The sequence below is a fragment of the Megalobrama amblycephala genome, linkage group LG6 (assembly GCF_018812025.1).
Source record: "Megalobrama amblycephala isolate DHTTF-2021 linkage group LG6, ASM1881202v1, whole genome shotgun sequence".
In the NCBI taxonomy this organism is placed as follows: domain Eukaryota; kingdom Metazoa; phylum Chordata; class Actinopteri; order Cypriniformes; family Xenocyprididae; genus Megalobrama; species Megalobrama amblycephala.
Window position 1 is genome coordinate 31,386,878 of NC_063049.1, and position 26,179 is coordinate 31,413,056.

General features: G+C 38.1%; 2 protein-coding genes across 2 annotated transcripts in view; one reads left to right on the plus strand and one right to left on the minus strand.

The window, feature by feature from the left end:
* The first annotated feature begins 3,256 nt into the window (after positions 1–3,256).
* nyx (nyctalopin) lies at positions 3,257–7,076 on the plus strand. The gene has a single exon (XM_048193974.1). It carries the CDS (start codon positions 4,884–4,886, stop codon positions 6,237–6,239), a length of 1,356 nt encoding a protein of 451 aa, XP_048049931.1. The 5' UTR covers positions 3,257–4,883; the 3' UTR covers positions 6,240–7,076.
* Positions 7,077–8,666: 1,590 nt separating this feature from the next.
* caska (calcium/calmodulin-dependent serine protein kinase a) overlaps positions 8,667–26,179 on the minus strand; it is a 96,888-nt gene continuing 79,375 nt past the window's right edge. The window contains exons 19-28 of the mRNA XM_048193973.1: positions 25,666–25,734; positions 24,181–24,216; positions 22,689–22,727; positions 22,016–22,212; positions 21,668–21,783; positions 12,560–12,640; positions 12,390–12,470; positions 12,102–12,304; positions 11,199–11,282; positions 8,667–10,031 (exon numbers count right to left, since the gene is read on the minus strand). Of these exons, the coding sequence (XP_048049930.1) occupies positions 9,855–10,031; positions 11,199–11,282; positions 12,102–12,304; positions 12,390–12,470; positions 12,560–12,640; positions 21,668–21,783; positions 22,016–22,212; positions 22,689–22,727; positions 24,181–24,216; positions 25,666–25,734 (1,083 nt within the window). The 3' untranslated portion in view covers positions 8,667–9,854. The remainder of the gene's footprint in view (positions 10,032–11,198; positions 11,283–12,101; positions 12,305–12,389; positions 12,471–12,559; positions 12,641–21,667; positions 21,784–22,015; positions 22,213–22,688; positions 22,728–24,180; positions 24,217–25,665; positions 25,735–26,179) is intronic.

The window sequence follows — 26,179 nt, forward strand, 5'->3', positions numbered from 1 at the left end:
ACAAATCTCATAAATGTATCTATATTCTATTGTGAATAAAATATAACATATCAAATGTTGAAAGTGAGACATTTTGAAATGTCGTGCCAAATATTGGCTCATTTTGGATTTCATGAGAGCTACACATTCCAAAAAAGTTGGGATAGATAGCAATAAGAGGCCGGAAAAGTTAAATGTACATATAAGGAACAGCTGGAGGACCAATTTGCAACTTATTAGGTCAATTGGCAACCTGATTGGGTATAAAAAGAGCCTCTCAGAGTGGCAGTGTCTCTCAGAAGTCCAGATGGGCAGAGGATCACCAATTCCCCCAATGCTGCGGCAAAAAATAGTGGAGCAATATCAGAAAGGAGTTTCTCATAGAAAAATTGCAAAGAGCTTGAAGTTATCATCATCTACCGTGCATAATATCATCCAAAGATTCAGAGAATCTGGAACAATCTCTGTGCGTAAGGGTCAAGGCCGGAAAACCATACTGGATGCCCTTGATCTTCGGGTTCCTGCATCACATACAGGAATGCTACTGTAATGGAAATCACAACATGGGCTCAGGAATACTTCCAGAAAACATTGTCGGTGAACACAATCTACCGTGCCATTCGCTGTTGCCAGCTAAATCTCTATAGGTCAAAAAAGAAGCCATATCTAAACATGATCCAGAAGCTCAGGCGTTTTCTCTGGGCCAGGGCTCATTTAAAATGGACTGTGGCAAAGTGGAAAACTGTTCTGTGGTCAGACGAATCAAAATCTGTAGTTCTTTTTGGAAAACTGGGACGCCATGTCATCCGGACTAAAGAGGTCAAGGACAACCCAAGTTGTTATTAGCGCTCAATTCAGAAGCCTGCATCTCTGATGGTATGGGGGTGCATGAGTGCGTGTGGCATGGGCAGCTTACACATCTGGAAAGGCACCATCAATGCTGAAAGGTATATCCAAGTTCTAGAACAACATATGCTCCCATCCAGAAGTCGTCTCTTTCAGGGAAGACCTTGCATTTTCCAACATGACAATGCCAGACCACATACTGCATCAATTACAACATCATGCTGCGTAGAAGAAGGATCCGGGTACTGAAATGGCCAGCCTGCAGTCCAGATCTTTCACCCATAGGAAACATTTGGCGCATCATAAAGAGGAAGATGCGACAAAGAAGACCTAGGACAGTTGAGCAGCTAGAAGCCTGTATTAGACAAGAATGGGACAACATTTCTATTGCTAAACTTGAGCAACTTGTCTCCTCAGTCCCCAGACATTTGCAGACTGTTATAAAAAGAAGAGGGGATGCCACACAGTGGTAAACATGGCTTTATCCCAACTTTTTTGAGATGTGTTGATGCCATGAAATTTTTGCCAACTTATTTTTCCCTTAAAATGAGACATTTTCTCAGTTTAAACATATGATATGTCATCTATGTTGTATTCTGAATAAAATATTGAAATTTGAAACTTCCACCTCATTGCATTCTGTTTTTATTCACAATTTGTACAGTGTCCTAACTTTTTTGGAATCGGGTTTGTATTTATTTTACTGTATTTATTTGTGCTATTACTTGTAATTATTTTATTACTGACTGGCCACTTGTCTTTAATGTTTTAAATTTTTATTATGCTAGTAGTTTTAGCTGTGGTATCGAAATTGGAATAGAGAATTGTGAATTTTCACTAGTATTTAAAATTTTGGGCCCAGTTTCACAGACAGCCTAAGGTCTTAGTTCAATTAGGGCATTTAAATAGCTTTCATAAATGTTCACTACCAAAAAAAAAAAATTACTGGTGTGGATCTTGAGACCGGACAATGGCCCTGACAAATTTTAAGATCTGTCAGTGCAAGTTACTTTCAGTTAAAACAGCTCAAACATGCATTTAGTCTGCGACTATCTTAAGCCTTGTCTGTAAAACCAGGGATTGGTGTCAGCTTTAATGACCCGTAAAAAAAATATTTATGGCCGGTAAATTTTCTTAAGTCACCAGCCACTGGCAGTTAGATGGGTCCTGATAATTCCAAATGTCTGATTTTACCAGTAGAAAAGGGCCTACATTATTTTAAATGCATGTAGTCAGAGAGAGAGTGCAAGCATATGTGTCTTACATTGTGTATTTTCCACTTCAGAATCATGATTATTTTTATTCTGGACCAGGACCATGTCCAAGCCTGTTCAAGTCCACCTCATACCAAAGTTAGAATTTTAATTGAAATTGCATTTTGTTAACTTTTTACAATATGTCTTGCAATTTTATATATGCATGCATGCATACAACTCAAAGTATTTGAGTTAAAGTATTGTGATAGTATTGTAATGTGGCATAAGTGCACCCCTTTAATTTAACTAAATACAGTATGTATCTTTTTAAATGATTGATTTCATCAATTCAAGTGATTACAGGACTAATAGGACACATCTTAAAATTACCAGGTCTAAATGCATATTGATGAATAGCAATTGTATAAAACAATGTAGGATCTCTCACAAATGATTAAATTATTAATTTTTTCCCTAAAATGGCAGGTGGTAGTCGGATAGTAGTCTGATGCTTCAGGGAAAACTGTGCTATTGCCTCAACGGTGTCTTTAACTTTTTTTAATGAAATTTTTGTAATGAAATGTTTCACTGTTAAATATTCTAAATATTACTCCTTGTGTGTTTATGAATATCTTTATGAAAATGATATTATGTAACAAACTTGTACTGTTGTTTGATTTTATGACTATAAAAGGGTGTTAAAACCCCTTCCCATTTCATGCCGTCAGCAATGGCACCACATGGAAGAGAAATGTCACAAGACCTGAGAAAGAAAAGAATTTCTTTACATCAGAAAGGTGAAGGCTACAAGAAGATCAGCAAAGCTTTACTTATCAGTCAGAATACTGTAGCAAAAGTGGTACAAAAATTTTAAAAAGATGGAACTGCAACCATCTCACAGAGACGTCCAGGTCGTCCACAGAAGTTAACACCTCGACAGGAGCATATTCTGATGAGAAGGGCTGAAGAAAATCAGCATGCAAGTTCACTGCAGTTATCTAGAAAGCCAAACTGGGGTGACTATTTCCCGTGACAATACGGCGTACACTGCAGAGGAATGGCATGCATTGGTGCCGTCCACGAAAGACGCCTCTCCTAAAGCCCAGGCACAAAAAAGCCCACCTAGAGTTTGCCAGGGCCCATGCTGACAAAGATGAAGACTACTGGGACTCTATACTCTGGAGTGATGAGACCAAGATAAATACTTTCATGTTATAAGTTAAACAGATGTTATATTAAAATTAGTCTTGTCAACATTTTGGAAATTGTTTTTGTGTTCATTGAGATATTGTTTAAAATGTTACTTTTTAAAGGGGGCGTACTCATTTACGCTGAGCACTGTATATTACTTCTGTTATTTGTCTTAGTGAAAAGTGACCACACTGTCCCTTAATCTGAAATTGGGATGGTAGAAGAGCCTCTAATGTAAGGCGTTAACATACAGTACTTGGCAAATGTTTCCTGAAAAGTTTACATTAGTTTGTTACAGTACCTTACGGCCACTGGTTTATATAAGGAGATTGCAGACTGTAATCTGCATGTACTATTGAGGCCTAGGGTCATTTCTGCTTGCTTTGATTTCAGAGTACTGCTTTAAACGCTTATAATCCTAGGATTTTTCTGCCATTAAGTGATGGCTTTCTGAAGGGGAGTTCTGATGTTAGTGGATGTGTGCACACATACAAACACAAATGCTGAGCGATAGAGCCTTTAATCCATTCATATTTTCACTTGGAGTGAAGCGGTACAGACATAGTCATGTTGGGCGAACTTGTTGATGCACTTTTATCAGTTGTCAGTGCAGACGGAACATTTTATTTGATGCCAAGATGTTCAGCAATTGTTTTTGAAATGTCTTCGTGGAAACTTAGAGGTTAATTTGCAAAATATTTCATGTTATCTTAAAAATCCACAGCTGAGAGAAACCAGTGATGTGTTTCATCGCAATTGCTGGTAAGTCCCTGATTTCTGCTGTTATTGTCCTTGGTGTCGTCGGTTTGGTGTATTTCTTCAGCTATTCAATTCAACTGGTCGTAATGTTTCCTCTGAGGAATTACAAATTACAATGTGCTGCTGAAATACAGTATCTCTACTTATATGAATTTAAGGGAACAAACAAGACCTAGTGTATTTGTGTAATCTCTAATCTGTCCTTTCTTAATCACCATAATTTCAATGTGCAGAGCAGATGCAGGACAGAGGGAGGCCACACATTAAATTATTCCTCCAGTCTCTGATTGTGCTCTCTGTAATCTTCCCATAACTGCTGGGAGAACGAGACTCATTTGCAAAGTGATTGCTTATGCTGCATGACTAGCGTTTTGTTTCTGTATAATTATCATAATAGAGTCCTGGAAGTTCTCTCTGAAAGTTCATTAAAGGCTTTTCAGCATTTCTCTGCATGTTAGACCATGTAGTTCAAGTACAAACCCATAGTGTGGTATCAATACAGAAAAATATGAAAACATAGGAAATTATATACTCCTCCATTATATAAAATAGATTTCACATAGTCAAGAAATGCCATATAACAGCTTCATTCTGTAACCTAACTGTTTATTCAATAATATGAAATGGTTTGACTTTTTTTTTTTGCAGTTTATAAACCCATTTAGGTATATCCAAGGTCAAAGTTTAGAATAAGTTAAAATAGTTTAATCCGTTATTAGTTTTACATTAATGTGTGAATTTTTTTTAAATGACCCATATATGCAATGTGTGACTGATATTTAGTTCAAATATTTCAAAACATGACCTTCATGAACATACTGAATAGACAACAATTTGTGGTTAAATGGCACCCTCTAACACATCTCCTTTCCCTTCTCTCCAGTGTACTTCCTCCTCCTCCCCTCTCACACCATGGCCCTGTGGGCCTGCACTCGCTCCTGCCCTCCCAGTTGCACGTGTACTCAGGAGAAGAGCTGCAGTGTCCTGTGTGACCACGTCAACATGATGGACCTGCCCAAAGAGTTCCCATGCGAGGCGTCCTCCATCAACCTGGACAAAAACAGCCTAAAGTTTCTATCCGAGCGAGCCTTTGGCACCCTGCCTTCGCTCAAGACACTCTCTCTCGACCACAACAACATCTCCTTCATCACGCCAGGAGCATTTAAAGGGCTGCCCAACCTGGTAGAGCTCAGTTTGGCCCACAACGAGTATATCCGATACCTGCACACTCGCACCTTCACGGCACTCAAACGCTTGGTGCGCTTGGACCTTTCCGACTGTAACCTGTTCAACATGCCAGACCGGATCTTCTTGGAGCAAATCGCCCTGAAGGAACTGCTGTGTTTCCAAAACAACTTTCGACGCGTTCCCGGTGCCATACGGGGGATGGAAAACCTCACACACGTTTACTTGGAGCGCAACAAGATCGAAGCGGTGGCCTACACCTCTTTGTTGGGCTTAACCAGTCTCAAGTACCTCAACTTACAGGAGAATCGCATAAACGTGATACATGACGAGGCCTTCAAAGACTTAGTGCGTCTGGAGAACTTCTACCTGAACGATAATCTGTTGGTTGACTTGCCCCAGCAGGCTTTCAAGGGCTTAAGCAACTTGAAAATGTTGAATCTGGGTGGGAACCTGATCACCAATGTCTCCAAAACATGGTTCAGTGACCTGGTGGAGCTGGAGGTGCTGTACCTGGATCGAAACCGCCTGTGCTATATTGAGGAGGGCGCCTTTGAGAACCTGACGAGCCTCATCACGCTGCACCTCAACAGCAACAATCTGACTTCTCTGCCCTTCTCCGTCTTCCAGCCCATCTATTTCATCGGCCGCCTGTATCTCTTTCGAAACCCTTGGGAGTGTACCTGCGACCTGGAGTGGTTGAAGGAGTGGATGGAGAGCTATAAGTTGGTGAGGGACATTCCATGCGCATCCCCGTCCTCAGTGGCCGGCTTGGACCTGAGCGAAGTTGTCTACGCCCATCTGAACGGCACCTGTCTGGATCCTCCAGAGCTCAACCTGACCACATCTCTTCCAGACTACCCTACCATGGAGAACAAGTTCAACAGCCTAATCTCCAAACTTCTACTGCAGGAACAGATGGACGAGATGGTCAACGCCACGGATGGTCTGAGGAACGGCACACAACAGGACCCCGCCGAGAGTCAGGTTTCTTCTGGACATGGACTTTTCGGTGCTGCTCAGACTGTGTTTCTTCTTGTGTTTCTTTTTCAAGTCCAGATTGACTGCATTAATGCCTCTTGAGAGTCTGGTGAATACCAAAAGGGGTTGAAGCGCATTCAAGAGTGGAAATAATTTCCCAGTAGTTGGATGGGAAATGTTTGGATTTAAGGCTGTGATAAAATGTTTGATCCATCTTGCCATGAGCAGTGCGTTTTCTCATGTTGAAAATGAAATTCTGGCAGATATAATGGAGTTGGAGATGATCGTCTCTTTAAATGAATGGAAACTGGTCTTGAAGGGAAAGGAGTATGTTTTAAGCCAATGAGACTGTAAAAGACTTTTTGTCATTATGAAAGGCTTTATAACTGAGGGCCATTTTGTGAGACCTGCAACTAGTAGCACAAATGTTTTTACATCATTTTTTATTTAGATTTGATTTAAAAAAATCTTAATAACGCATCTATAGTATTAACACGTCTGTGCATGTTCTGTTGCGTAACATGAAACATTTGTTGTGTAGGAGATTTATCTGATAAAGCTTCTATCATTTCAGCAGATGGCATAACACACTGTCCTCTATTGTTTGGTTCATTGAACTGGGTAAGTTTCCAGTCTCGGAAAATGCATTAGTCTTCTTATTCCATAAATCTTAAGTGCACTCTGTAACATAAACTGCTTCATATTGTAACCAAATGAACTGGCTTTATCACCATATACTTTATGACCATTTATTTTCTCTATAGAGAGAGCAATGTGCATAGAAGGATGATATTATGCTCTGAGCCATGAGCTTCTAAGCTAAGCATTAGATTTGCGTGAGAACCTTTTTAATTGTTTTAATACAGATTTTTGTTCATTTATGAATAATACTTTGAATAAACAAAGGTCATTGCATAAACAGTCACTAAAATGACTCCCATCCAGGTGCGATATTTGAGTGTTACTAAATCACTGATGCATGTCCAGTGTGTAGTTGCATTTGTTAAATGGTACAGTGCAAGTCTGGCCGCATTAGGGCCTTTCACACTAAAATTAATATGTCAGGTAAAACTTGTCTAAAAAAAAATGCATTCATAAAGTGAAAAGTATGAGAAATTATGCTCTCATTGTACTGCAGCAGACAACAAACCTTGCCCGACTACTTTCACCTGTTTTATATGGTATTTTTCTGTTTTATATGGTATTCTAATTTTATCTGTTTGTGGTGAGACTATATTTGACTAATTAGTAATTTTTTTCTGCTTAAAGTGACCAAATACACTTGAGAAATACATCGTCAGATTTTTTTTTTTTTTAGTTCACCATTTCTGCCTTTTATTTATTTATTTTTTACTGAAAACAATTCATCCATTTAAAATCTGGCTCTGGTTTCTTATTTTAAACCAAACTGGAGGAAAAAAACAAACATATTTATCAACATTTGTGTAAGGTTATGTGTGACAGCTAAATTGAGACTCAGATCCCTTTCTGTGTGGCACATATCAGTGCATCATTCAGGGTTCAGCAGGTGAAAAGTGTGGCTCTATCATTCATTCATATGTGTATATTTCATCATTTGGGAATCCAGCATTTCAAATTTCTGTTCTTGATTATGGCAGAAACTGATGTGAAGAAACTCGTTCTAGGAGGAAAGCAGTTTGTGAGTGAGCAGCAGGAAGTTCACCATATTATACCCCAACCCAGCTGGAGGAAGATGCCTTCAGTTGGGCATCCTGGGATAGGAATGTGAATAAATCCTGCTTCTTTATATATGACAGTTTGTATGTAGGTTGTATTCACCTCTATGACAGTACCAAAATACACTACCGTTCAAAAGTGTGGAGTCAGAGAGATTTAAAAAAAAAAAAAGAAAAAGAAAAAGAAAAGAAATGAATGCTTTTATTCAACAAGGATGCATTAAATTGATCAAGTAACAACATTTGTCTTTTAAGTAAATGCTGTTCTTTTGAACTTTCTATTCATCAAAGAATCCTGAAAAATCACAGTTTCCAATGTTTTTGATTACATTGATAATAAGAATGATTTCTGAAGGGTTATGTGACACTGAAGACTGGAGTAATGAATGCTGAAAATCCAGCTTTGCATCACAGAAATAAATAAAACTGTATTTTTGATCAAATAAACCAGACTTCAAAGAGACTTCTTTGAAAACATTAAAAATCTTAACCCAAAACATTGGAACGGTAGTGTATATAAGACTGAAAATTCATGCCTGAATTCGGTTTCTATTATACACAGAAATATGTTAGACATACAGTACCACTGGTCAAGCAAACGCACGCTCTGCGTCGCTCTCGGACACATAACTGGGCATTGATCCCGAATGCAGTCACACAGAGTCAAACGGGCAGGGCGTGACCTACCACAGCTGCTGGGGAAAATCTGGAAAAACAAAATGGTAAAGAAGGAACGAAAAGTTTCCGTTGGCCCCGTCTCTGCCAACTCACACAGAGAGGCTGAGCAAAAATCTGGATGAGACAACACAGAGCAGAGGACACAGAGAAGATCTTCACCACATTAAAGGAAATATATTTAAAAAAATCAAACAAAAAACAAAAAAACACGCTCATACCGAAGAGCTGCTCCGTCATCGGCAGAGCCATTTACACAGGGCAGTTTGAGTAAACAGTTTGTCATGTACAGAACCATTCACATGAACAGACAGCGTCTTTGCTTTGCATGGACGCACCTCTTCCTCAGACAACTGCACAGAATAAAAATAGGATTTCTGAGTCAACATTAATATTCTCAAACGACACATTTCTGAAATGCTGGAACAGTTTTGTGCACTCGGTTTCATCCCAAACCCCTCAATCTTGCAACAAAGAAAAATTAAGACCATTTACAAACACATTTTACTACATGATTGGTAAAAATAAACTTTACAAAGTTGCCAAAATGCAAGGGATGTGCATAGGTCTTTTTTTCCCTCCTCGTCACCGGCTCCACCTGTTTGAATGTGTTTGTCCAGAAGAATGGAATGTTTTCTGCTGTGGGTGACGGTCTGAACACAGCTAACACTGACAGCATGGACGCTCGTGAATGTTCACATGCATGAGATCTCATTCAAATCTCTAAAACATTTATGCAGGTCTTTAGAGAGACAGTATCCATGTGTAGAGGAGGGTGGACTGGGGAAAAACAAACCCCCAAAAAAAGGCAAAAGGTTTGGTTTTAAAGCCGAATCGGTGGGTTGTGCGCTAAAGCAGCTAGGGTCTGCCGCATGGATAATGTGGGGATTATGTATGATGGCTGAGTTAATGGACGGGCTGGACAGATGAAAGCTATGAGGATTCTGTTGTAGTAATACTGCACTTTTGCTCTGGTACTAACAGAAAAATGTGCAGGAAAACTACAAAAATATTCCTTTCAGGAAAATGCATCATGTAGGATACTGTCTCTTTAAATCAAATGTCTACAAAATGTTGCCTCCTAGCTATATAGACATGACAATATTTAGTAATTTATTTTATTGATCTTTTTTCATTAATACAACACTACGTCTAGGTAGTCTGTGAGGGGCCAAGACTGGGCTCACTGCAGATACACTGATGTTTTTGAACATCAGAGGTGAGCTTTTGTTTGCATCATGGGAAAGTTCTGAAGTTTTTTTTTTTTTTTTCTTCCTTGCAGAGATTCACTGCAACGTGTGAGGTTATGAAGGGCATAAGGTTACAGGTTGATGGGCTTGCTGATTTAGTAGACCCAAGACACTGGAACCCACTGGGCTGTGGTGCAAACCAGGTCTATGGCTTCCTCCAGGAGCCGAATAGTCTCGTCAATCTCATTATTTATGATGGTTTGGTCAAAATAGTGTGCATATGTCTTCTGGAGGATCTCAGACTCCTTCTGCAGTCTCTGTAATGACTCGTCCTGCAGAATGAAAGAAAAAGAGTAAGTAAAAGAGCAGATGAGTGCCTTTTGAAAGATCAGTGGAGGACAATGGACGAATGCGGAAAATTTCATTGATGATCCCAAAGGAATGTGCAGGAATATGAACAGACAATTGGAGAGTTGGGAAGGATGGTACTATTGTATATATACAATTCTGTTCAAACGTTTGGGGTCAGTAAGATTTATTAATGTTTTTAAAGATATCTCTTATGCTCACCAAGGCTGCATTTATTTGATCAAAATAAAGTAAAAACAGTAATATTGTTAAATATTATTACAATTTAAAAGAACTGTTTTTATTTTAATATATTTTAAAATGTAATTTATTCCTGTGATGGCAAAGCTGAACTTTTATAAATCATTACTCCAGGCTTCAGTGTCACATGATCCTTCAGAAATCACTCCAATACGCTGATTTTGTGCTCAAGTAACATTTATTATTATTATTATCATCATCATCAATTTTATGCTGCTTAATATTTTTTTTGGAAACATTATATATATATATATATATATATATATATATATATATATATATATATATTATTTATATATATATATATATATATTATATATATGAAAATTAATGCATTATTGCTGAATAAACAAACAAAAAAACCTTACTGACTCCAAATTTTTATATATATTTATATATATATATATATATATATATATATATATATATATATATATATATATTTTTTTTTTTTTTTTATGAAAATTAATGCATTATTGCTGAATAAACAAACAAAAAAACCTTACTGACTCCAAATTTTTGAACAGTAGCGTACAGCTCTAAAGTGGAGTACTTGTGTGGATAAGAGTTTTCTTAAAAATAGCCATCTGTTAAATTGACATTTGATATAAAGGTCATGAATAGAGTGGAACTTATTTGGCTAGAGCTCTAGGATCTAGCTGACTTCCTGTTATACTCACAGGCAGCTTCCTGCACCATCTGGGAAGCTGAGCGTGATGTAAGGAAAGGTAGAAGAAATGAAAAACATGCAAAAAAGCGCATGCAAACAAACAAATAAAGATTTAGCTGAATGAAAGAAGCAAGAGAAGTTAAGGTGGAGTTATTCTGCCAGTGAGGGTGACACATGCCATGGCATATTGACAACTCCATGTTTTGGATCCTGATCTCACCTCATTCATGCCGGGAGTGATCGTTGGTGCAGCAATGAAAACCACATAGGGAGCAAATTCAGCTGTCCGTAAAACCTTCAGTGCCTGAGAATAATCAAACACAACAAGAGTCATTACAATACACAGTACATTTTTATGCTCCCATCATATATGTTGCAATGTATTGCCGATAAGATATTCAACTCATAAAATTAAAGATGAAATCAAACCAGTTACTTTGCTTTTATCACAATATCACATCATTTCAATACTTTGGTTTGAGCAGATGTTGTTAGTTTTACCATTCAACTTTTAACATGGGAAAAAATGGGCAATTTCTGACAAAATATTCTAGATGTTTCCTCAGCTTTTCCTTTCTCCAACTGAAATGTTTCAAAGTAAATATTTTAATAAGGAATACTGTTGTAATTGGAAAACAATTCATATGTCTCTTAATATCCCTTTCCTTTTGTGTTTTGTAAGGTCCCTATAACTAACAACAGACAGTTCTCTAAAGAACAACATAAACATTAACTGTATTTGACTTCATAGTTTTATGGTATTAGTTGGTTTGTCTCACTCTAAAAATTCCATACTAGTTGAAAATTACTATGATAATATCAAAATATGGTTTAAAAAAGATTTAAATTCATTTCAAATTGACACTGTCATGTCAGATAACTCAATTCCTCACTAAACAATATCTAACTATCCTTAGGTCTTTATTTCCAACATATTAGTTCTAATTCTAATAACTTACTTTGTTTGTTCTATAATAAAGTTTAAGTGCCTCTGCTTAACCAGAGCATATTTCCGAAACTCTGCAATTTCATCTAAAGCTGCTGCATCATAGTAATGATGTACAAAGTTAATGTCCAACCGTCTTCTCTCGTGAATAAAAGCTAAGGGCAGTTAAACGTTCACCTGTGGCTCTACATCCAGTATGGCTATAAGACCCTGCTCATGGATCTTGCGTATCGTCTCCAACCGCGTGCCGTACATTGCGTCCTCATGGCTGCCGTACTCCAGGTAATCGTTGTTGGAGATGTCCTGCATCATTTGGTCATGGGATACAAAGAAATAATTCTTGCCATTCTCTTCATCTTTCTTTGGAGGTCTGGTCGTGTCTTTTGGGGTAGAAATGGGTTTGCGGTTATTAGTTCAGCAGTGTGCACTCATGTGGACTGTTAGATATATGGGAATGTTACTTACGTGGAATGGGGTAAGCAAATCTGTCTGGGTGTTTGGTGATGAGTGTGTTCTTGATGTGTCTTCGGCCAACACCATGGGCACCTGCCAGTTGAGCAAACCACAAACGTAAGAGACATCATACCAACTAACAAAGGTAAGATGTGAAATTAAAGCCAAATCTACATACACACCTAGTAAAACTAATGTTTTCCTCTTGAACGCTGGCAACTTCACCACTTCCTCATATGTGACCAGATCTAGTTGATCAAACACTAAAAACAAACAGAAGACTGATATTTAATAGGGGGGGAGGGACTGATCTTAAATTTCCAAAATTGTATGTCATTGTCATTAGACTCCAACAAACCGACTGTTCTAAAGTAAAACAAAAAACAAATGTGGAATCTTACAAAGGAAAAGGAGGATGTTTTTGGGTAATGCTATTGGTGTTTGTTCTCTGTTTTCATTGGGACTATGAGGATTCTGCATGTGTTTTGGCAGCTTATGTAATGTTACAGGCCTGATGGGGGATGTGATACTGTGCCTGACTGACATTCAATCTCCACTGCAGCAGAGTAGCCGAGCTGAGAGAAAACATCCCAGCCACTCACAGTTAGCATTTCTGCATATTCAAACTTTTACCAATGTCAAACCTGGAGACATTTTACATGTTAATTTCCTGTATTTTTTGCTTTATTTAGATGACCTTTGCAGTTATCCAACACTCAATTAATGTTAATCTTTGAAAGCACTAAGTATTTAACACAGATAAATGTAAATCTCAAAATGAATATCCATTTTTGATTGTTGCAATTAAAACTTGATTTTACTTTTTTGTTTTCCTTCGCATTGACATTGGCGTTAAAAAGTTTGGGGTAGGTAAGAGTAATGTTTTTGAAATGTCTCTTATGTTCAGTAAAACAGTAATTATGTGAAATACTATTACAAATTAAAATAAACGTTTTCTATTTGAATATATTTTAAAATCTAATTTATTCCTGTGATGGTAAAGCTGAATTTTCAGCATCATTACTCCAGTCTTCAGTGTCACATGATCCTTCAGAAATCATTCTAATATGCTAATTTGCGCTCAAAAAACATTTCTGATTATCATGTTGAAAACAGCTGTGCTGCCTAATATTTTTTGTGGAAACCACGATACAATTTTTGGGGATTCTTAGATGAATAGAAACTTCTGCAGCATTACGTCTTTACTGTAACTTTCGATCAATTGAATGTGTACTTGCTAAATAAAAGAAGTCATTTCTGTCAAAAACACCTTACTGACCCCAAACTTTTGAGCAGTAGTGTATTTATCCAAAATAGTTTATAATTTTAATATTTATTAAAATTCTTATGTGCATGTGCAAATGAGATTTGAGTTATAACTGAGAGAATGATTATCAGCTTGATTTCAGTTATCACACAAAGCCATGACTTTAGTACAAATGTTGCACTACTTCTATGATGCTTTTTGCCCTTTTTGGTCACCGTATGCTCATTGAATGGTAAAAAAGCAGAGGAAAAAATACTGCTAATTATCTTCTTTTGTGTTTCAAGGCAAAAAAAAAAAAAAAAAAAAGAGTCAGAATTGTTTTATATTTGTGTCAACTATTCCTGCACATGACCAAAAACGCTACATACACCTGTTAACAATTCTCACAGTTAGATGCCGTCACGGAAAAAAAAATCTGAAGGGCTAAAATGATGATTCCTCTGAAATATGACTGCAATGAAGGACAAAGTATCATTGCTATTGTGAACTTCAACAAACTCTTTTCTACCACAGTGTTACGGTTGCATAATGAGTAAAAACTGGCTGCAGTGTGCATGCGGGGGTGTGTTGAGGAGATAGCATGCATGTGTGCAGGAGACACTGAGTTGACTTGGCTTTGAGAAACGTGAGCCATCTGTGTCATTTCCACTTGAAATGTGATTCCAGCACTCATCTCCTTCTCTGAATAGATGCCTTAAATGATTCATGCCCCTTTTTCACATGACCTTGAGTATGCAGCTCTATATATGTAGGATGCTTAATGGATTTGCACACAGAGAAGCCTCATGTCGTGCGGTGGATCAGTGAAGATAGATGCACAGGGTTGAGAGAATAAAGAATTAACAGGAAACTAAAAACACAAAGCACAACAAAACAAAAACCATGATTACCACCACAAACATTTAAACACACAATGAAAAATATATCTGTTCTGTTGATTGAGAGAAAATGGAAGTTGCTAATAGGCACAGATGGATTCGGGGTTAATGAGATCACCACAGCAAAGGCGTTGAGTGAGACAGAGAGACAGAGAAAGAGAGAATTAAGCATAGAGGCTGTATGCCACAGCAACACAGTTACTTACATGCACAGAGGCCATTGGTAGATAGACAGCATGTAAAATGGACAGGGGAGGGGGGTCATTGAGTTATGGTTCAGTTAACAGAACATCAGTAAACAAATACAACAACAACAAGCACGCTTAAAGCTGTGATGCTCGAAGCACAGAGACATGATAGCCATCCGTGAGCTCGGGCTTCTCTGGATGGGGCGCTTTCAGAGCGTGCGAGACATCACGACTCTGAACAATGAAACATGCCTCTGACATTCACAGCAATGCACTTGCAAATCAAGGCTGGAATCTGAAAGCTGCAATTAAAGTGTGGCATTAAGAGGTTTAAGAGGTCATCTGCTAAGTATTATAATTTGCAGTCAGAGTATGAGTACATTCTACTGTATTACAATAACGTTATACATCATGACATATGTGGACATACATATATTACATAATCATGCGGTAATGCTTGTTCTTGGATAATCCACTGAATTATAAACTATTCTTTTCTATTTTTATGAACAGATTTTCTTCATAAATGATACTGATAGTTACTGAAATATATACACAGATGAGCCAAAATATTATGACCACCTGCCTAATATGCTATTGGTCCTCTGTGTGCTGCCAAAACAGTGCTAACCCGCAGAGGCATGGACTCTACAAGACCCCTGGAGGTGTCCTGTGGTATCTGGCACCGAGACGTTAGCAGCAGCAGATTCCTCAAGTCCTGACGGTTGCGAGGTGAACTTGTTGGTTCAGCACATCCCACAGATGCTCAACTGGATTGAAATCTGTGGAATATGAAGTGCCAGGGCAACACCTTGAACTCATCATGTTCCTCAAACCATTCCTGGACAATGTGTGCAGTGTGGCAGGGTGCATTATCCTGCTGAAAGAGGCCACTTCCACCAGGGAACACCATTGTCATGATGGGTGCATCTGGTCTGCAACAAATTTATGTCCATATTAAAGGCCGAACCCAGGGTTTTCCAAAAGAACATTGACCAGAGAATCACAGTCCCTCCACCGGCTTGTCGTCATCCCACAGTGCATTCTGGTGGCCTCACTACCCCAGGCAAATGGCTCACATGTACATGGCCGCCCACGTGTTGTAAAAGAAAACGGCACTCATCGGACCAAACGACCTTCTTCCACTGCTCCAAGGACCAGTTCCGATGCTTGCGTGCCTATCGTAGGTGCTTTTGACGGTGGACAGGGGTCATCGTAGGCACTCTGATTGGTTTGCGGCTACGCAGCACCATAAAAGGCAGAGTGCAATGCACTGTGTTGTGACACATTCCTCCCATAACAATCATTAAAATTTTATGTGACTTATACCAAAGTAGACCTTCTGTTGGACCATAGCCTTTGTTGCCCTCGTGCATCAATGAGCATTGGGTGCCCAACACCCTGACACCAGTTTGTGGTTGGTCCGTCCTTGGACCACTGTTAGTAAATTCTCACCACTGCTGATAGAAAGCAATCCACATGCCTTGGCATTTTAGAGATACTCCGACCCAGTCTCCATGCCATAACAATTTGGCCCTAGTCAAAGTCGATCAGATCTTAATTCCTATCCATTTCTCCTGCATCCAACACGTTGATTATGAGAACTGATTGTTTAATTACCATCTAATCTACCCAGACATGTGGCCTGGATCGGAGATCAACGATATTTGCTTCACCTGTGACTAGTCATAATGTTTTGGCTCATAAGTGTATATTCCGGTAAAGCAAAATCTCTACTGGCTGACAGATTTCAACCACTGCTGTGTATCATTATACCCTTGCTATATGGTTGCTAGAATGTTGCTAGATGGTTAAAGGTCCACATCAAAAAGGTAAACCCCACCTCTTTCAGTGTTTCTGTATATACACAACTGTTCAAAAGTTTTGGGTCTGTATGATCTTTTAATGTTTTTGAAGATGTCTCTTATGCTCATCAAGAAATTATTTGATCATAAAGTAAAACCATAAAACAGTAATATGTTTAAATATTATTACAATTTAAAATAACTATTCATTTATTAATGTATATTACGTCCTAAACATTTAGAAATATTTAACATTTTAAAAAGTAATTAATTCTTGTGTTGGGAAAGCTGAATTTTCTTCAGCCATTACTCCAGTCTTCAGTGTCACATGACCCTTCAGAAATCATTCTAATATGCTGATTTGGTGCTCAAGAAACTTTTCTTATTATCACTGCTGAAAACTATTGTGCTGCTTAACATTTTTGATGTTTGATGGATTCCTTGATAAATAGAAAGTTCAAACAGCATTCATTTTAAACAGAAATCTTTTGTAAACTTTTAAATGTCTTTACTGGCACTTTTGATTAATTTAATGCATCGTCCAAAAAAATCTTACTGACCCCAAACTTTTGAACACACATATAAAAGTAACAGAAGATCTAAAAATATGCATGATTTTACGTGTCATTCATGTATGTAACATTATGAAAAACAAGCTGCTTGAACAAACCTGTCTCGTATAAAACAAAAACAGGTTTTTAACCATACAATGAAAAGCGGATTTAGATCATGTTTGTCAATGCTGAAATAACTAGGATGGAACATAGTAAAGGGAGGGGCTAAAAGGACATCAAAATTGTACACACATTGAGTTAAGCCACCAATGACCCCTTTCTGCTTTCATACACAACTAAGAGAAGCACTTCCTGGCCTGTCGATATGCCCATCTCTAAATAGAGGTCTATATTCTTTATAAGCCTGTTGCTGCAATGTTGATTTGTTTTTGTCTCGAGTCTCCGAAAGATGAAATTCTCCCTGTGAAGGACTAGTCCTTAACAACTGCTTCCTACTGGAAAATACCCAACCATATGCTTCCCATTTCCCTTCCTAAACTGATCTGAAGCTGCACATTAAAAGCCCAAAGAACAACTCTAACAAAGCCGCCATAATCAAAACAGTTTTAGACAATTAAACAATCCTAGAGGAATTCGTGACAAGACCTGGAAAAAAGGCCATAATACCGCGAAGAGTCCCATTTCCTGCCTCTCTGGCTGAGTGAGCTCAAATCAGACTCACTAAAGTGGGGCACTGGGCTCAGGAGAGGATTATGTCTGATCTGTGCTCCCCGTCGCTGCTGGCTGAGGGAGCTGTGCTGAACACAGCCTATTTGATCACCTAAGTGATTGGGTTCAGAGAACATTGCGATTCTAGCAGCCCAGATCTGATGAGATCTACCATTGGCCCTCCTTAGACCAGAAACACTTGTTGCAAGTATGCAAATGCAGATTCAATGCTGATCATTAATTTTTCTAAGCATGCAGCACTGTTCAAAAGTTTGGGGTCTGTAAGACTTTTTAATGTTTTTTTTTAATATGTTAGCCTTAAGGTTATGAATAGGCTGGTGTGTTTTAAAACAATGACAAAATTGGCATTTAGGATATATAAGCATTCAAAACTTACAGTCTCTCACTTCCGCTAAAATGGATCACAGATTTTCATGACATCACATCGCACTTCAGCTTCTCGTCAGATACTCTGTCCAATCAAATGCTCTCTAGAATCTGAAGTCCTGCCCCTCCTACACTATAAACAGACGCTAAAGGTGCGGCTGAAATCGGTCATTTGCAGTGTTGCCAAGCTACTTTTACACTGTTGCCGCAGGTTGTTTTTCATGTCCGCGGCTTGAAGCGACCCCAAATAACATGATATTTAGCCCCTGGAATGCGAATTTACCAGGGCAAGCCCCCCAAAAATGTGGATTTTACCCCCAGAATGCAATTGTTATCGTGGGAACCCTCCGAAACACGAGTGGGCTGGTTTTGGGCTAGTTCTGAGTAGCAATTGGGTGGGTTTTGTTGTGCAAACCTGGCAACCCTGGTCATTTGTTCACACATTTACTATGTTTCTATGGTGAATGGCACATAGTGGACTATATAGAGAACAGGGAACGAATGCTTTCCATTGAAGTGAATGAAGTCAGTTTTCACGTTAGTGTCACGTGAACTGCCGCAGCGCGAGCACAATCTGCTCTGGTCCAGAGACACGAGAGCACAGAGTGGATCATATCCACGGACCGTGAGTCGGCTCAGACCACAAAAGGTACCGGACCCATTTGAATTCTGCACAGAATGCTGTATTTTAAAGTGATCTAGATGGCATTAGGAGGAGAAACGGTTAGAGATTAGGAGGAGAAACGTCAGAGATTAGAAAGAAACGGAGGTTTTACAGAGTTTAACGGCTCTGGCCGAGCTGTGGTATAAACGAAACGCTATTGGCTATTTTAAAAAATGGTGGAGCTGTTCGATATGTCCCGCCCTGTCTTCCTGTTTCAGTTGAAATTACATTAACACAATGAATAATGCTGCGCGTTCCATCGCAATTCAGTGGGCCTTTAAGGAATAATTCTAATATGCTGATTTGGCTATAAAAATGTCAATTAATATAAATCAATGTTTAAACTGTTGTGCTGCTTAATATGTTTGTGGAAAACAATACATTTTCTCAAGAATCTTTGATGAATAGAAAATGAACAGAAATTATTTGAAATATAAATCTATTATAAATGTTTTACAGTCACTTTTTTATTTATAATTAATTAATTCATAATGCTGAATAATTTTGAATGGTAGTGTACTTTATTTTTTTTCCCCAGAAACACTGCATAATGCAACAATGTTGTGTAGCTAGAAGGGTTTGCATTCACATACTTAGAGTAGAACATGTTTTGGCATAGTGGAGTCGTCGTCACTGTGTCTGCAGTCTGAACTAACAAATCCACATTTTTAGGAAGCTCAACTTTAAACTATTCTACACCATCAGGGATATCTTGACAAAATGACGGCATCATTTAACATCTTGTGTGTTCAAAGGTGGTAACCTGACCCTATGTTAGCTAGTATTACAGACTGAAGTAGGACCTAAATGACTTGCTTATATAAGATGTTAAAAGCAGCGGGGTTCACCGTGCCTCTAACGAGATCATATAATTGCCACCTTTCATAATGTCATTTTATATAGAGGTTGTAAAATTTGTGCCTAACCACAACACATCTGAGAGCAGGAGGTGTCCAGTACATCTGCAGTTTCAGTGGAGATCTGTGTGTTGCTTTAGACCTGAAGCCATGATGAAGGCATAAACTTCTGATGAACACATATAGTGACATATGAGTTACCCACAACAAAGACACACTCTCTCTTTCTCCCCTCTGGCCCTTTACCATAATCTCTTACGGAGTGTCTCACGCATTGTCTTTGCATAGAACACACACATACACACACTTGTTACATAGTGCTGTACATGCAGGTGTGCTCATCTTTAATAACAACCCAGGTTTCCACTGTGGCTGACTTTAATGAGCCCCTTTGGTGCTTAAAGCAAAATGAAAGACTCTCTGGTGCACTCTTAAGGGACTGTGTGGTCAGGGACAGCAGGCAGAATCAGACACACAGCTAGTTGGCTATGTACTGGCACAAGTCACCCTGCTATTTGTGGAAATGCTGCAGTCAGGACCTCAGGTTATTTGAGCCAGACAGCACAGGGCCCCGTTACCTGCCCATACCTACTACCACACACACGAACGGACGCTCCCTACAGCTTCTGAACTACAATCTGAATCATTCAATGGAGATGTTTCTAGCAACAGTTACTGACAACCATCCCATGAGGGTAAAAGTCAGCTTTCGTTGAAAAGCAGGAACTAATATAAACACAAGACTAATTATAGACATATGCATTCTTTCTCATGGTGTTCCACCTGGAATGAGTTAGTGATGGGCCTCAACCACACATTGTTTTATTGGGCTTCTGATCATATACTGTTTCTGAGTATCTGACAATAGAAATGATGTATAAAAAGTACTATATGATTATCAATAAAGATTATAAATTACAAGGTCATTTACAAGGTCTCTCATATATTAGAGTCTCCTAGTTTTGATATGTTTGTCATTAAGGGGCAATCTAAAAATGTCAAACCTGTATAGTAAACTACTGATAATTGAAAAGTGGATATTTGTAGAAAGCATTAAATTTTCTTTTTTAAGAGAGTGTAATTTTCAAGTATTAATTTCTTAAAAAAGTGTGTTCTGACCACATACTTTAGAAAATACTTTTGTATATATACACTCAAGCTATATAAATAGTTTATCATATATAATTTTTATATGAAATATAAAATAATATATAATATACGGTATAATTAATATAAAAAATGTATTGATTTTGCTTAAAATGGCACAATGGAATTATCATCACAACACTATACTGACATAATGCTTAAAATAAAAATGTACCTACAGTATCAAACTATAAGAGGCTCCATTTAATATAATGACCCAATGGGGTTTTACATACCACAAACATTTACAAAACAGGCTTAAGATAAAGTTCTTAAAAATTTATGTTTATCATTAATCATTAATTGTATACAGTACATATCCCCGGGAGCCGCCAATTTCACGTGAAGTCATACTCTCACGTCTTAACAATGACACCCTATTTCCAAATAGGAAGCATAACTTTCAAAATACACCTCCTGCTCTGCAAGCTATTGGTAAACAGTAAACTTACTCATCTTAGAACCCTTTTTGATATCAAGGGCTGTTCACACCATGGACGATAACTATAATGATAACTATAACAAAATAGTTTTAAATATCATTCTTATTTTATATGGATAATGACACAGAGAAACAATATCATTGGAATCAGTATCAGAACGATTTTGTCCAGATTATGAACAATAAAATCACTGACAGCCAATCAAGATCCACCCAACTTTAATGAGCTTTAGCATTTAAAGTGTTAGACAACATGTTATTATGTATGGGTGTGGACACTTATATAGTTATTTTTATAGTTATCTTTATAGTCATCATTCTTGGTGTTAACAGGGGCAGATAACTAATTACTGTAGATGACTAATAAGGGAGAGTTGATTGACCGGTATCAGCTGTTGTCTGTATGAAGAGAGGAAAAATGCAGAAACTCTACCTGCGTTGTGCTTTGCTAAGTATTTGTCTTTGTACTGCTTTTTTTTCTTGCCAAACCAGGTACAGCTCGCCTGCTGCTCTTGCTTGGTTTTCTCCATGGCTATACAAGCCACCCGCCTAGAACAAAAGAAACAAAAGAAACACGTGGTGAGTGTGCAGCATATCTGCTAGCCTTGATGATAGTACATGATTGAGTGCTTTCAAATCAAATTGAGAGCGGCTTGCATTGTACTGCATCTTCTTTCCCTCCTCCCTCAGCAGCTGCCAAACACAATCTTCTGACTTCCATCATACTAATAAAAGAAATGACTCAAGTGCTCATTCTGCTCTAGGAAAGAACCAAACTTACCACTCCTGGAGTTCAGGTGAGGGAATCAGTCCCGCCGTGCCATTCTTGGTGTTTTCCAGTTTGCCCTGCCACCAGTTATGGTCATCTTTGTTGATAATCTGGATTATGTCACCCACTCTGAAGCGAATCCCTGCCTCTTTACAGGGGATGAGGTCATCCTTCACTGGGTCATACTCGAATTGTGCCCGTACATAGATCTGAGAAGAAGAGGCATGATCAGCTGAAGTCAGAAAAGCCCTAGAGTGCAAAGGAAAGGACTGACTGATAGAGGAGGTCAGGGTACATATGGAGGTCAAGGTACAACTGGCCATCAGGGTACAAGTGGAGATCAGGTTTTGGTTGCGATGAGAGGCATGCTTGGCTGAAGCTGTGTATGAGGGTGAGTTATTTTACAGAGCCCTCCCTCGCTGGACATTTAGCGCAGTTGGGTACCAAACCGCGGTCTGAGAGTAGAGTGGTGTGTGACTCCCACATTAAAAAGAAATGACATTGGATTGACTAGAAGGGGCCTTTAAGTATAAATATTATTTTGCAAAAATTGAGCTTAACGTTATATTTTCTAAGAATCGCAGTGATGATGTAACTGTTTTAGAGTCCTTACTACATTTGGACTTAAATGGTTACATAACAGTTTTTCAGAGCAGTGGATTGGGCTCATTCTTTGAAATCTTACCTGGATGGAAAATTTATCCTTGATTGGAGGTCTGGAGATCTAGGGCATGAGAGTATTACAAACATCATGCAATATCATGGCACTGTGGCTGCATTAGTATGGCACTGCGAGCAGGGGTTGGTGAGATGAAGAATGCAGCTACGAAACTAACATTCGGAAAAGTTATGGGTCGACATAAAGGAACAAAGCAGGGTGGAGATGTCATTCACATCACTGTGTTAACATCACTTGTAATATAGTAGACAATTTCCAGCACTCAGTGACGCACTTCAGCCAACACAGATGGACTTGTGCTGGCAGATGGCGCCCTCTGGTGATCGCCTCTCTTCCATTCTACTTCTTATCCTATTAGGACACAATTACTCAAGGTGAGGACTCGAGATTAGGAGAACAAATTGTGATGAGCTCTTTCATCCCTCATTCTTGTCTACCTTGTTTATTTACAGGGTAATCTAGTTGAGATGTGAAAGGATACACACACCACTCTAGCCCAGAGCCAGTCGAAAAGCACGAAACTGCTTTTAGCTTTAACAAAGCTAAAAGTCTAATAGGGACAGAATGATAGTTGGGCCAGTGTTTTATCTTTTAATGTACTCATTTTAGAAAAACATAAAACATAAGCAAGTTTTATTGTTGACATGCTATCTAAAAAGTTGCATAAATTGGGTCTTTTCGAGAAAACTGTTATTTTCATTTCTTGATCTCTTAGCTGTTACAGCCTTAAAGGGTTAGTTCACCCAAAAATGAAAATTCTGTTATTAATTACTTGCCCTCATGTCATTCCACAACCACAAGACCTTCGTTCATCTTCGGAACACAAATTAAGATATTTTTGATGAAATCCGAGAGGTATATGACTTGTCCATAGACAGCAATATAACCACCATATAACCAGTCATATACCTCTCGGATTTCATCAAAAATATTTTAATTTGTGTTCCGAAGATGAACGAAGGTCTTACGGGTGTGGAACAACATGAGGGTGAGTAATTAATTACAGAATTTTTTTTATTTTTGGGTGAACTAACCCTTTAAGTGTAATCAACTGTCTGTGAGGTTATTTGTCACAACACATGAATAATTAAATTATTAATTTTTAAGAATACAGATAAAATGTATTCTAATTTATTACATTTATTTAAAATCATTGGTTTGTTGCTAACACATAGAATAACCTATTTGTAAAAAAAAATTCTGTTAAAATTATGGTATTTAAAAAAAAAAAAAATTAGTAGTCAGACCTATGCATTTACAAACTTTTTGTTGTGGAAATGCAATGCAATAACACTACAACCTGCTGGTCAGACTGTCTGCAGAGCAGCTCAAAAATTATACAGCGAATACAGTGTAGTGAATGGTGTTAGAGAAAGAACTGATTAAGAAAGCAGGGTGTTAACAGCCGTGAATCACTAACTCGTTCATTCAATCTCAAGCACAAAAGCAGTATGAAAAGTCAATAGACAAGGTTAAGACTGAGGGATGCTCTATTCACCTGACGTCCTTTTGGCTGGATGGTTGATGGCAAGTCCTGTAAAGCAAAGCCCAGCAGTGAAAGAGAGACTGACCAGTTACAGAGAAAAGGCAGACTTTGATTCATGAAAGACAATAACAATTAAAAGACAAAACATAACATAACACAACATAACAAAAACTCTGGTTAGGAGTAGGCAATGCTAACTCCACAAGGGAGGATCACAAACGTTTCTTCATTTTATGTGTATGCGTATGTTAAGAAGGGCTGTTGAGGGTAAATCTCAGAACAGCAACACACAAGAAAGCAAGGAGCAAGCAAGCAGCTTCAGCACCACACTCCATTCAAGCATGTTCATGAGGTGGAGTCTAACTCTCCTCTGTGAAGAACACCAAGAGGGTCCCACTGGGTCCATATCAGGGATGAGCGATATTAGCAAATATTAATATCACGTTATTCTTACACAGTTTGAAAAAAATATATTTATTGAATTTATTCAAATATTACTGAAAAAAATATTTAGTATAAAGACAACAATGTCCAAAGTAAAGGCAGGTTTATCGCACATTTTTATGATGTTTAAAAAAAAAAATCCAATCAAATAATTTATTAGTCATATATTTATTATTACAGTATGCATTTTACATTGATATTTAAATACTTATTACATTTCTATGAATAAATGTTGATTAAAAATATTTTTCTGCTTAGAATATTTTTATAGAACCTTCTGCCACTTTCCAAAACTTTTTCCAAACTTCATCCAATCTTTTCTCTGTCATTACCAGCAGCAGAATATAAGAATTTATTTTTATATTTTTATAATGTTTAATTTTATAAGGAAATTTATATTATTGGACAAATTTCTACAGATTTTTTTTGTCAACATCTCTTATCGCCCACCCCTAGTCCATATACAGTGCTAATGCAGATCTCATTGGATTTTGTTAGAATTATGCATGCTTTAATTAATGCTAGGAATCCTTTGCATGCTTCCATAGAGTTTGGCCTAATCATTGTGCTCACTGTCAGCCATTATAGATCACTGATATTAACTACTGGGAATATTTAATTACAAACAGCAATAGTACATCCCACATCCACTGTACAGTGTGCCTGGGACCGTGTCTACAGAAACAGTATTAACATTGACAGTCAGAGTGAGTTACAGCAGCACAGAGCACACCAATTTGTGAACTGAGATAACGGAATCTAGCAAACTACGTTCAATGGATGTTACTCGTGGTCTTTGTGTTAAGTCTTTGTGTTTATGTTTATTAAGATTGTCAAAACAAAAATTCCTAGTGAAACATATAAAGAAATACTGAGAAAACAAAATAATACCATAAAACTGGACATTAAACAGATTTAATAACATCTGGTGCAAATTAAGAGGGTATGATTGCAAGAACGGGGTGAAATAATCACAAACAACATTAGGAGATTGTTGGGGTGGGGGGTGGGTGGGAAGGGGGGTCGTTATTTGAGGTTGCCTGGGATCCTTACCAAGATAGAACTGTTAATGCTGGAATGGCCATTAGCAGGGGACTGTCTGGAGGTGGAGGGGGATTCTTTCTGTAATAAGATATAAAGGTCAGCGAAACAGCAGAGCAAACGGAAACTAGCCAACACTGCGGAAACCGGGGACATCATATAAGGGAAACCAAAAGATTTGCTTGAGATGAAAGTTATTAAATGGACATTTTTAAAGCACAGTAATGTTACAGTTGCAAAGGGAAGGGAAACATGTTGTGAACAACAGGCCGCATTTCAGCTTCCCACCAGAAGGGGGAGCCAACACACCTTTCTATGTGTAAACAAACTCTGAGAGATTTAATGTTTGAAGGAACTCCAAGTGAAATTTGACCTCTTTAATGCCAGTATGTATTTAGAAAGGAGGAATCGTGTGATATGGATGGGGAGTGTTATGGGAAATATATTTCTGTAAGCAATACGGTACAGATTAACTTTATAAATCGTGAATAATGCTGCAACACTGTCTATGAACAGACTGTGAAAC

Coding starts and splice junctions, on each gene's coding strand:
- nyx (XM_048193974.1), top strand. CDS start 4,884: ATGGCCCTGTGGGCCTGCACTCGCTCCTGCCCTCCCAGTTGCACGTGT.